We start from the raw sequence: 13,049 nt of genomic DNA, 5'->3' as shown, positions 1-13,049 counted from the left end.
TGGACATCTGCAATAAATAAACTCTATAATAAAAGGAAAAAAACTGCTGTCCAGGACCAAGAAGGAGCAGGTGCCTAATTGGAAGCAATCTCTCCCTAGTCTGAACAAGCAAATAAGTGCACTAGTAAAATCCACCAAAGCAGACTTTGAGTCCAAACTAGCCACATCTTCTAAAGACAATCACAAGGCTTTCTTTGCATATGTCCACAAACTCAAGGGAAGCACCCAGATCTGCTCAGAACTGGTGGTCAAGCACACCACATACACAAACACCATGAATATAGTCAACCAACTGGCAGACAGGTTCAGTGAAAACCACGCCCCTCTTTCCCCCCATCAGTAAATCAAGACATTCCCAGCACCTTCCCTCTTCCCTTTATCTCTAGGAAGCAAGTCACCACTGCTTTCTCAAAGGCAAAAAATGCAGCCTCCTTGGGACCAGATAACATCCCAGGCTGCATCCTACATGAACTCAGACAGGAACTTGCAGCACCATTAGGCACCCCATTTAACCAAAGCCTTAGTAATGGCTTTGTCCCAGTCGAGTGGAGGACAGCCACTGTCATCCCTTTGCACAAATTAGGAATTATAGACCCATCAGCTTAACTAGCCTGATCTGCAAGGGCACAGAGAAGATTATCATGGACCTCATTAACTAGGACATTGACAACCTCCAAAACTTGATCCCACTCCGTTTGGTTTTGTTAAATGGAAGTCATGCCTGCTAAATTTGGTTGACTTCTTTGAGACAGTCACCAAAGCCATGATGATGGGAAGATGGTGCACACCTCCTGCCTTGACCTAGCTAAAGCCTTCAATACTATTCCCCACTCAGGTATAATAGATAAACTCTCTCAACTAGATATCAGTTCATGTTACCAGATGGGTAGCAAACTAGCTCACTGATAGAACCCACCTAGTCAAAATAGGGGAAGGCACCTCAAGCAGTTGACCCGCAATGAGTGGTGTAACTCAGAGATCAGTCTTGGGGCCCTTGTTGTTTGGGATATACTTTTCTGGGGTGCAGGCCAAAACCAGTGGTCTATGGCTGACCAAGTTTGCAGATGACTGTAAGCCGGGCACTGTCATCAGTTTCCTTAGTGATGTGGATAACCTCCAAGAGGGTCTTACCCAAACCATATGACTGGTGTCAGAAACATGGCCTCAAACTGGATGCCAAAAAATGCATCCTCATCCCCTTTGGGGAGAATGATGTCCCCACAAATTATCACATTAATAACAAGATCCTAAGCATGCAATCACTCATAAGGGACTTGGTTACCCAGGTTGATAGCAAACTGACTTTTGACCACCAACTTGCCTCCATTGTACAGAAAGCTTTCTACATGGCCCACCTCATTAGTAAGGGTATCTCATCCAGGGACAAGTTGGTCATAACATCCCTGTATTCTTCCCTTATAAGACCCATTATTGAGTACAATGCTCTTTTTGGCATGTACCTCACAAAGCACATGCAGCAGCTGGAGACACCACAGAGGGTCCTCACAAAGAGAATCCAGGCCTCAAACATCTACCCTACACAGATAGGCTAAAGGCCCTATCCCTCTATTCAGTCTCCTACAGACTCCTCAGAAGTGACCTCTGTCTGGCATACAAAGCAATATCAGACCCCACCTTGATGGGCCGGCTGCATAACCAGAAGTCTAGCTCCACTTGAGTAAACCACACGCATGACCTCAGGCTGGTCTGCGACATCACTAGGACTTGTTAGCGGGAGAGATTTGTGTCCCAGAGACTCTCCCTTCTGTGGAATAGACTCCTGCTTCATGTTAAGCAACAAGCAGAGTACCTCATTAACACTTTTTAAGCTCAACCTGGATAACTGGATGGGGAACAGAAAATACACCCCTGGGATTCTACCTGTGTCCCTGCTAGACTTGTTGGAACATGAGCTAAATTCTTGGGTAGGCTTGTAAGGGCCAATAGCCTAGTAACTTCCCATGATCCTATGATCCTATTTAGTATAAGATGTGGAGGACTGTTTTGGTTAAATTAGAGCAAGAAGAAAGTGCTTTGTCCCAGAAACTGTAGCCATGTTAGGGGAAAAGCTCCTGAAGCTGCATCGCTTGTCCCTACTGTCATGTCTGTTAATTCAAATATATTTAGTAAGGTGGCTGTCAAAGTATTTACACATCAGAACTGACAGAGAAATAAAAATGAAATGGAGAGAATATAGTGAAGACACAGCTTCCGGGGAAACACACTGCATTCTATGTAGGTGCTGTCTTTTGGAGATAGACATGTCAAAATATGTATAGAATACAAGTATCTTTTATTATCACTTGAATCTTAGCAGTCAATAATTTTAAGTCTCCAAAGCAAAATTATTAAAATTAATAGGCTCATGTATTATGCATTCCGCTCCCTGGTCAGCAGACTAGTAAAACACTTGGACATCCAGTAAACAAGTCCCATTATTGTACGGTTATTCTATGGGAAGTTCAAAACAGGTAAGTATAGCAAAACTGGCTGTTAAAGTCTGCAGACACATTTTTCTACATTGTCCTTTGCACAATGGCATGTAGTGCCCCAGTTCCATAAGGACTTTTCACACCTCAGGCTACATATAGTTGGTCCATTTAAAATAAATTCGTCCATAGAATTCTGTTTCCCATACTGACATCAGTGAGGTCTCTCAGTGAACTTTCCCTGGCTGATATCAGTGGAGGGCCAGCATTGGGATGCATCCAGAGACTTTAATGGATGCACCACAAGGCATCTGTAGGGTCACATCTCTTAAAGTGCATTGACATAGTCCTGTGCATTTCCTCAGGTGACCTCACAAAGGTATAGAGAAAAGCTATGTGGGAATCTATTAATCTAAAGTTTATGAAGCTTTTTATTAGGAAGTGTTTTCCATAAAATAGATCATATAGTTGGAAAACTTCACTGGTGCACTTATGTTATCAAGTGCTGCAATGCGTATGTTAAATACATCTGTACACTTTAAAGTGCATCTTCCTTTGGGGCTTGATATAAGTATAAGCCTTCATTTAAGAGGTAGTGACACCTACATGCTTCAAAATCACCTGACATAAAGTTGGCATTCTGTAAAATAAAGTACAATATTACAAGAATACAAGTTAGTTGTTTTTGAATCACTGTAACTGTTTGTCAAGTTGTGTTTCATGTGCACATGACAGAACAGTATGTTTTAGTCAGTTGTCCAACAACCAGGTGTAGAACAACTAGATGTACTGGTGAACCAACACAAAATTAAATCCAGTAACAAAAAGGCACAGCATGACCATCCATATAAAACAGGGTTCATTACATCAAGCTTTCGAGTTGAAACTCTTTTTCAAGAATGAATCAAAATATTAAAACCACAGAATAAATATATAACACCAGCCAATCACATAACATAACTCATAAACACATTATATAATTATACAACTTATATAATTAATATAATTAATATAATATAGTTTGTTAAAAAACTTCATTAAAGACAATAGTCAACTTAATAATGTATTAACATATTTTATTACAACCTAAAAAACTTCATAAGACAAATATAATATTCTAACTGACATATGCTTGTCTCAATTTCAAAATGTGTTTAATACTGTTAGTTTTATTAAGCCCTGGGTAGACATCAGATCTAAAAAAGTTTATCCATTTGTATTCTGCTCACTCTGTGGCATTCACAATGCCCCCCCCCCCTCTTATTCTTACAAACTCTCTGCAGTATCCTAAATTTAAATGCATGGTCATTTCCACAATGTATAATATGCATACTAAGTGCATTTGTCTCAATTCCCCTTCTTATGTCAGATAAATGGAAGGCAATTCTCTCCTTAAATTTGTAGTTAGTTTTTCCAATATAAAACATAAATATTTCTCACAGTTAGCCAAGTATACTAAATGTTCAGTACTGCACATCCCAAATGCCTTAAAAATAAAATTGGCTTGTGTTGTGGGATGTATAAATTCTGTTTCCATATTAATGAACTTACAAAAAAATGCAGTTATAACAGGAGGCTGTCCCCTTGTTAAATCTATGTAACTCTTCATTTTTACCAAAATCTTTATAGCAGAGAAGTTGTTTAAGATTCTTCTCTTTCTTATATACAAAATAAGGCATTTCTCCTACTATTTTCCTGACATTAACATAAGAACTAAGAACAGTCCAATTTCTTTTAATGATGGACTGAAGCTGCCTAGAATGTCTGTAATACGTTATCATGTATCCTAGTTTATTAAATCCAGCTTCTCTCACAGAGCTATTCTTCTGGGCAATATTGCCTTCTCTAAGTAGATATGGTTTGGCCACACTAAGCCTTTCAGATTTAACATATTCTGCATTCTTAGTTAATAAACCTCTATTATAGCCTCTTGCCAAAAAATCCTTTGTCATAGTATTAATTTCAGCTGCAACCCCCTCTTCAGTAGTATTTAGCCTACTGGCTCTCAAGAATTGACTTTTTACTACACCTTTATAAATGTGCGTGGGGTGCATACTGGAGTTATGTACATACCTAGTTGCTTGTACCTCTTTCCTATGTGATTTCCTTTACTGAACAAGACATTTCAAACTTAAGGAAGCTGGTGCAATTTTGTAAATATTCAACAAATAGCTCCAATGCCTCCCTGCTACCTCTCCACAACAATTCTATGTCATCTACAAAGCATTTGCAATGCATTAAAGCACTATTATAGTATTCATTTTTGTTAGAATCAAAAATAGTGTATTCTTCCCATCTAGCCAATACTATGTTAGCATAGCTATTGGCTACAGGTGTGCCCATAGCTACTCCTGAAATCTGATGAAACACATCATCCACAAACATGAAGACATTATTTTGCAGAACAATCACCAGTAGAGAACATAGCAGTGAAATGTTGTTTGCTGTAAAAGTACTGTGCTTAATTAGAAATTCTCTAACATATTCAATACCTATATTGTTAGGAATGACCATAAATAAGGACTTAATATCCATAGATACAAACAATACATTTGTCATATTTATATCCAAAAACATTCTCAGTGACTAAAAATTCACCAGTGTCCTTTATATAGGACATAATGTGTTTCAATAAATGTTTAAGTTGCTGGACTAAATATTTTGAGATTGTTGTAGAAGCCCATTGTTTTCCTGAGACTGTGGGTCTCATTGGGGGGGGGGGGGGGGGTAAAGCAAGATTTTATGAAACTTGGGCAACCCATGTATGACAGGGCAAACAGGATGTTCTATGTATAAATAATTATACTGTTCAGGAGTAATTGCTAGTTGCATCAAATAGTCATACAATTCAGTTTTAATTCTATAAATCATTCTATTCAGCTCAATAACATTTATAATCTTAAATGTTGCACTGTCATTTAAGAATTCATACATCAGTTCTTGATATTGTTGTATATTAAATATAGCTGCTTTCCCACCTTTATCGGCTGATTTCAGTATAATATCAATCCTTTTAACTAAATCCATTAATACTTTTCTTTCACTAACACTCAAGTTCTGAAAACTAGATGATTTTCCATTAAAAAACAGATCATAAACATCATTCTCACATAACTTTAAAAAGGCTGTAGCAGTCGCTGTACTATTAGGCAAGAAAGTAGTACTTCTTTTTAAGCTATTTTCAGTATTGGCATTGTTGTTCCCAAATAACATTTTCAAATCTAAATTCCTAACATTCTTAACTCTGTAATGCTGTCATTCAGTAAGCCATTACCAGATAGAATAAAATTTAAACCCTTGTCTAGTAATCTCAGTTCCAATTCAGAAAATTCAAAACCAGACAAGTTAACAACAGTATGTCCTGCTAAGTCTTTTTGCTTCTTGTTACAGGGCCTACCTTCGGTCTCACCCCCAAGTCTTTCCTTTGTGGTGTTCCACTTTGCCTGCTTCGGTCTCTCTCCCTCTGCTGCACCTGTATTGGAAACTGTAGGTTTATTTTTAAATTTATTTCTCCTAAAAAACTACTTGTTGTCTTGGTGGTAGTAATGGACTGTTCTTAGTTCTGATGTTAATGTCAGGAAAATAGTAGGAGAAAGGCCTTGTTTTGTATATAAGAAAAAGAAGAATCTTAAACAACTTCTCTGCTATAAAGATTCTGGTAAAAATGGAGAGTTAAATAGATTTAACAAGGGGACAGTCCCCTGTTATAACTGCATTTTTTGTAAGTTCATTAATATGGAAACAGAATTTATACATCCCATAACACAAGCCAATTTTATTTTTAAGGCATTTGGGACGTGCAATAGTGAAAATTTAGTATACTTGTCTAACTGTGACAAATGTTTATGTTTTTATATTGGAATAACTAACTGCAAATTTAAGGAGAGAATTGCCTTTCATTTATCTGACATAAGAAGGGGGGTTGAGACAAATGCACTTAGTAAGCATATTTTATATTGTGGGAATGAGCATGCATTTAAACTTAGTATCCTGCAGAGAATTTGTAAGAATAAGAGGGGGGACATTGTGAATGCCACAGAGAGAGCAGAATACAAATGGATAAACCTTTTTAGATCTGATGTATATCCAGGGCTTAATAAAACTAACAGTATTAAACACATTTTGAAATTGAGACAAGCATATGTCAGTTAGAATATTATATTTGTCTTATGAAGTTTTTTAGGTTGTAATGAAATATTGTAATGCATTATTAAGTTGACTATTGTCTTTAATGAAGTTTTTTTAACAAACTAGGTTTGGTCAATTATATTAATTATATTAATTATATACATTGTATAATTATATAATGTGTTTATGAGTAATGTTATGTGATTGGCTGGTGTTATATATTTATTCTGTGGTTTTAATGTATTGATTAATTCTAGAAAAAGAGTTTCAACTCAAAAGCTTGATGTAATAAACCCTGTTTTATATGGCTGGTCATGCTGTGCCTTTTTGCTACTAATTTTAGTCAGTTGTCTAATGTAATAATACATCACCAGAACTAGGTTATGTAAATTAAAACTGATAATACCCTGAAACTGAAGCTACAAAAACATCTCAGAATATGTTTCTCTAAAGCTGCACAGGGTGTCTTTGAATCTGTGACTGCAAAAACAGTATGCTTTAAATTAGTTCATTTTAATTTTGCATTGGGAATTTTATGAGCATGTAAAATTATATGGTATAAGGAAAACTAACCTCTGCAGTCAAAAACCCCTGTCCTACAAAATGACCGAGAATATGAAAAGGAAGATGCTAGTAAAATTTGATTGTAAGCTGAACAGGAGTGTAACATAACATAATGATTCCAGAACTAGTCTGCACTTGAACAAGAAACAAGCCTCCAGGCTCTTTGGTTTCCTCCCAGAAACATGCTGGCTGATTGGCTGCTTTAAAGTATCCATACATATTACATTCCCCCATGCCCCTGTGGCCTAGGTCATGGCTAAAAATGGTCTGTGATGAGGAGCATGGTTAACAAATGAAGAAGATTTAAAAATTTGCCAGTACAATCAAGAGAATGATTCCAGCACAAATATTCTATGCAGGGTGAAACTACTATGCCCATAATGCTCACATATTCATAGATTCATAAATGGCTATTAAATTAGTAGCAAAATGGCAATCAAGAAGCTTATCCAACTAATCCAGTACAATTCTGAGGTATTTGTCTGCAATGTAAGAAGGCTATAACCACATACTCAGCTGATAAGTTTACAGCTGCCAATCCAATTAACAGGGTTAGATTTAAAAGTAGTCAGAGTTTTATTCTATTTGATATGAAGAGGGAGTTATGTTCCAAAAATAGAAACTGTGCTTGGTTAAATATATATCACTGCAACAAGTGTTTTTAACCTGAAAATGAACATTTAGGATTTAGGTAATTATGCAACTGCTGGTTCTGTGAAACATCTCTTTCAGCTTCTCTGCTCAAGAATTCTGGACAAAGCTAAAACTTATAAGAGGACAAAGGCCCCCAAATCGAAGACCATTTTTAAATATGGCAATAATTCATATAAAAAGTTAGTAAAACAGGTTTTGTATCAACATGCATTTTCTGAATAATAATGTGTGAAACTCTAATTTCTGGTGTTATTAACTTCTGTAATCCTCAGTTGTTTACCAAAATTTAAATCCTCAGTGATGAAAACAAACAAAAAAAATTTTTGAGGGCAGGGAAAAATATGAGGCCAAATTAGGTATGTTCTGCAGGGATGGTTCAGAGGCTTGCTATGGAGTTAGATGAGATGAAAATGGATAAGGCCTCTCACAGACTGATAAGCAAGTCTGAGATCACCTTGTAGGAACCTGTATGAGACATAAGTGTAATGAGAATATTTTTTATCAGTAAATGTAGTACAGTATGTTCAGAAAATCATACTTCTTAGGAATTTCTTAGCTTCTTTGAGTTGGATTAGGCATTTAGGAACATGTCAACTAGGACATTATATTTATTATATTCAATTATGGGTCTGATGAAGGGTGTATAAAGTGGAATTATGACTTTTCTTGGGCCAAGAAAAGATAACCATAGAAATTAAATATGGTAGGTAAAATTTTTGTCAAACTACAACCAAGACACGGTGGTGAAGGAATCTCATTGTCAACATATGGAGCAAAGTCTATAATGCTTAATTCAACTATGAAGAGAATATCCTTGATGTTGTACTAGTGGTATTTAACCTCCCAGAAATTGCAGTACTACACTTTTGGGACTTTGACACCATTTCCCACTCAGGAATCATAGAAAAACACGCTAAGCTAGGCATCAACCTCTTTATCACTAGGTGAGTTGCAAACTGGCTCACAGGTATAACCCACAGTGTGAAAGTAGCTGACTCCAAGTCAGACTGCCAGTTACGAGTGGAGTCCCACACGGTTTGGTCCTGGGTCCTCTCCTGTTTGGTATCTACTTCTCTGAATTCCAGGCCAGCATGAAGGGACTCTGGCTGACAAAGTTCACAGGCAATTGCAAGTTGGGAGCTATTATTAACTCCCCGAGTGATGCTGATATCCTACAGAAAAGCCTCACTGAAACCAACGACTGGTGTCAGAACCATGGCGTTAAGCTCAATACCAAAAAATGTGTCATCATTCCCTTTGGGAAAAAACCCAGTTCCCATGAATTACCAAATCAATGGTAGTCCACTGAACACAGAAGGTGTTATAAGAGATCTGGGAACACAAGTTGACAGCAACCTCTCTTTTGACCACCACATTGCCACTGTGGTCAGAAAGTCCTTCTATGTGGCACATCTCATTACTAAGGGTTTTGCATCCAGGAAGAAAGAGGTCATTGTCTCCCTCTACTCTTCCCTCATTAGGCCAATCATTGAATACAATGCCCCATTTGGCAGGAACCTCACTAAACACCTGCAACAACTGGAGAGGCTGCAAAAGTACCTCACAAAGTGGATCCTAGGCCTTAAACATTTGTCCTATATGGACCGACTAAAAAAACTCCAACTATTGTCTGTCTCATATCGCATACTTAGAGGCGATCTCTGCTTGACTTACAAAGCCATGTCTGACCCAGCTCTGTTAGAAATGCTGCATCTAAATAAATCCCAATCCCCCTGCACCACACACTCCAGAGACCTCAACCTCATTACCACAATCAACAGAACATGTTGGAGGAGGAGGTTCATAACCCAGAGACTGCTCATGCTATGGAATAGACTTCCCATACATGTCAAGCAGAACACCTCACTGGCCCTCTTCAAGAGAAATCTTGATGAGTGGATGGGAAATAGAAAATTCACTCCAGGGATAACTCCAGTGGCTTTACTCGGCAGAGGCACTGGGAACTAAGGTTGGGTGGCATGATGCCAGGGTAATCCTATGGACTAGGCTTGTAAAGGCCCCAGGGAAATTAGCCTAGTTCACACCTATGAACCTATGAACCTATAAGGGCAAACCTGCGATTATTACATCAAACACTGGTATGATCAAACCCATTTTGATGAATGTATATACCAAATTGTAAGTTTAGAACTGTACCAGGTTTACAATCATCAGTAAACTTGATTGCTCATAGACCTTTGACCTCCAATGTTTTGCATCCAAAAAAGCAGGTACCAAGGAGGACAGTGTCCAGGATACAGGCCTGTGAAATCCCTCTATCCACATTTTTTGAGTGGAAAAGTTTCCATCAACACTTAGTATACAGCTCTTCCCAATGAGTAACTTAGTAATCCAGTGAATAACAAAATGGTTATTTCATTTGAGGAGTTCACTAATAATAACTGCATGATAAACAGAGTCAAAGGTCTTGGCTATGTACAGATATGCAGTGTGGATAGTCTGACCCTTATCCAAGGATTCAATTACCCTTTTATAAAGAAGTCACACAGGATGAAAAGCCACATTAAACCATGCAAAAAAAAAATTGATTCAGTTTTGTGAGTTTGCCTATGTCATGGATTTTGATGATAATATGAGAATGTGTTCTACGACTTTGTAAATCATACCAGTGAGGAGCATTAAGTGTATAGTTACCAAGGGCAGTAATAGGGCCTTCTGTAAGCAGTGGTACCATAACAGTTTATCTCCAAGCCTCTTGGAAACAAATGGAGATGCTTACTATGGCAAGTTAGTGAAGACTGTGCGGTATGCCATAGTTTGCTTTTATCAAAAGGCATTCAGGAATCCTGCTGGGACCCTTGCATCTGGAGTTCTTGGTTTTGGAATGGTTAATAAATTATAATCCCTATTAGACTCTTGTCATACAGGCTCAAGATGAATGCTGCCGGGCTTTTCATGCTGTGAGAAGCCATATCCCTTTTCATTTCCTCATTCTACAGCACACTTCTAAATTATCTCTGATTTTGCCTCATATTTTTGCCCTCTCCCTCATACTTTTTGAAGGGGTCATTATAGGAGTATGAAGGAATTGTGGAGAAAAGGGGCTTGTGGAGATAAAGTTAAATCAGAATTTGTCTGCTCAGATGTTGGCAGTAGCTTCAGATTCAAAGCAGGTTATAAATACTAACTCCGAGTAGTTCTAAGAGTTCCATCTAGTAGCTAAAAAGGCTTTGGGACTATCTCTAGGACTATCTTATGTAGCAGAGTTGAGTAAGTTCATAACTGCCATTATATGTCTTTCTTGTGCCATTAAGAGTTTTGTTAACTAGAACTAAGTCCTTCATTATAATATGTCAGATGAGATTTCTTATAAATGGCTAGCAGTTTCTTTCTTTTGTTGTATAGTTTATTGATATGCAAAGTTGACTTCATAGATTTGTTTTTATACTTTCCACTGTACATGGAGACCAACAGCTTTATTTTGTTAAGTAGAAGAGAGTCGACTTAAGAAAACTATGCCATGTCATCATTTACAGTTATCCACAGACACGATCCAGTTATGATTGTTGATATTGTCATTAAATAATGCATAAATGGTTTCAGAGAAGACTCTGCAAACATTAGAACTTTTTAAGATTTATTTTATTTATACTTTGTTGATCAGATTAATCCCACTAGGCTAACACCCTCTTTTCAGGGGAAGACCCAAAGTGGTAGTTACACTGGCTATAGGAAGTTTTCCCAGGGCACTAGAAAACATCCTCTACTCTTTTTCTTGCAGGTAACTCCTCTTCCTAGCACAGTGATGGCTGAGAGTTGATGAGAAATGGTAGAACATGGACATGAGTAGGTTGACAAGGCTGATTATGGAATAACTGCGGAGAATAATGATGTAGTACAGGAAAAAGTTAAGGCATTGCTCATTGCTGAAGGATCAGAAGTGTAATCACATTCGACAGAACAAGACACTGAGTATATGCAACGCACACAACGTGAAGTTCTGTTAAAGCACTTTGCCTCTACTGAAGTACAAATAACTGTTTTGCACTCTAGAGGTGTAGAGAATTAGCAGCTACTGCCTTTAATGCATCAAAATGATTCAAATAAGAAATCATTATCTTGGGACGAGGCACCAGAGAAGCCAATAAGCTGCAGGGGTCACAAATTCTACAAAATCATATAGTTTGGTCTAATGCTCCTATGCAGCATAGTATTGTTGAGAACAATGTTGCTGTTTATGAAGTTTGGAAAGAAAGCAGAGCATAAATCTTATGCAACTGCAGCAGCAGTAAAAATATATTAAAAAATAATAAAGATGATAGCAAGGAAAAGAAAAGGCCAATGGTAAGAGAAGTAAAAGATGCATAAATTATATCGGGTTCTGGTAAGAGAAGTAAAAGATGCATAAATTATATCAGGTTCTAAGCTGACAAAACTCAGTCTCTTTTTCTCTCTAATTAGATCAACCACTATGTCACTCACCTCCCTCTGTCACAGATTCTTCACCCTCTCTCCTACTCTTTCCAAATCTAATACTCATTATAATAATTCAAGAAACCCTATCCATTTTCACTTTCCTAATTACTTCATCTTTCAATCTTAAATGCAACGATATTGTCATAGTTGCTTTTACCACAAACATATAATTTTTTATTTCATTATCAACCTCCTTACCCTTTCCATAGCTAAGCCGCCTCTTCTTTTCATCATTTTAATTGCTAGAAGTTGCATGTAATATTATAGTATCTCTTTCAATGTTATATCTCTCTTTGCTGTATACAAGCCTGTGTCTATTTCTGATGACTGTTTAATTCTGTATATACCTATGCAAGGTAAGTACATACTCTGTTTTTGAATGAGGATTGGGAGCAAATCAATTTGTCCAGGGAAATCTAATGGAGATAGTCAGGTAGAAACAGTAATGGGAGTTAAGATGATAGTGGAAGAAAGTTAGTGTGGTGGGGATGGAAGGGTTACATTGGGAAAGTAAGAGGGTTGGAAGGAAATGAAGCAAGTGCAAAAAGGGGGTTAACTGGTTTCTTGTGAGTGTAAAAGGGTAAGGGATCAGATTTTGGTGTGAACTTGCTAAGATAAGTGCTACATCTGGATGACCTGTAGTTAGAGCACAGGAAGGCCTTGGGTATTAGTGGGGCACAACAGTGCTGGGTGAGTACAATGAATCTCTCTTAGTATGTGTGTGTGTGTGTGTGTGTGTGTGTGTGTGTGTGTGTGTGTGTGTGTGTGTGTGTTTGTGTGTGTGTTTGTGTGTGTGTGTGTGTGTGTGTGTGCGTGTATATATATATATATATATAT

General features: G+C 37.5%; 1 protein-coding gene across 1 annotated transcript in view; it reads right to left on the bottom strand.

Moving 5' to 3' along the window:
• LOC122808577 (chymotrypsinogen A-like) overlaps positions 1 to 12,276 on the bottom strand; it is a 90,878-nt gene extending 78,602 nt beyond the window's left edge. Inside the window, exon 1 of the mRNA XM_044079535.1 lies at positions 12,219 to 12,276. Coding sequence (XP_043935470.1) covers positions 12,219 to 12,276 — 58 coding nt within the window. The remainder of the gene's footprint in view (positions 1 to 12,218) is intronic.
• Positions 12,277 to 13,049: the final 773 nt, after the last annotated feature.

This window comes from Protopterus annectens, chromosome 8.part0 (genome assembly GCF_019279795.1).
Source record: "Protopterus annectens isolate FY-2018-M chromosome 8.part0, PAN1.0, whole genome shotgun sequence".
Lineage (NCBI taxonomy): Eukaryota > Metazoa > Chordata > Ceratodontiformes > Protopteridae > Protopterus > Protopterus annectens.
Note: the sequence above shows the minus strand (reverse complement) of the source record. Positions and strands in the feature narration are given on the sequence as shown.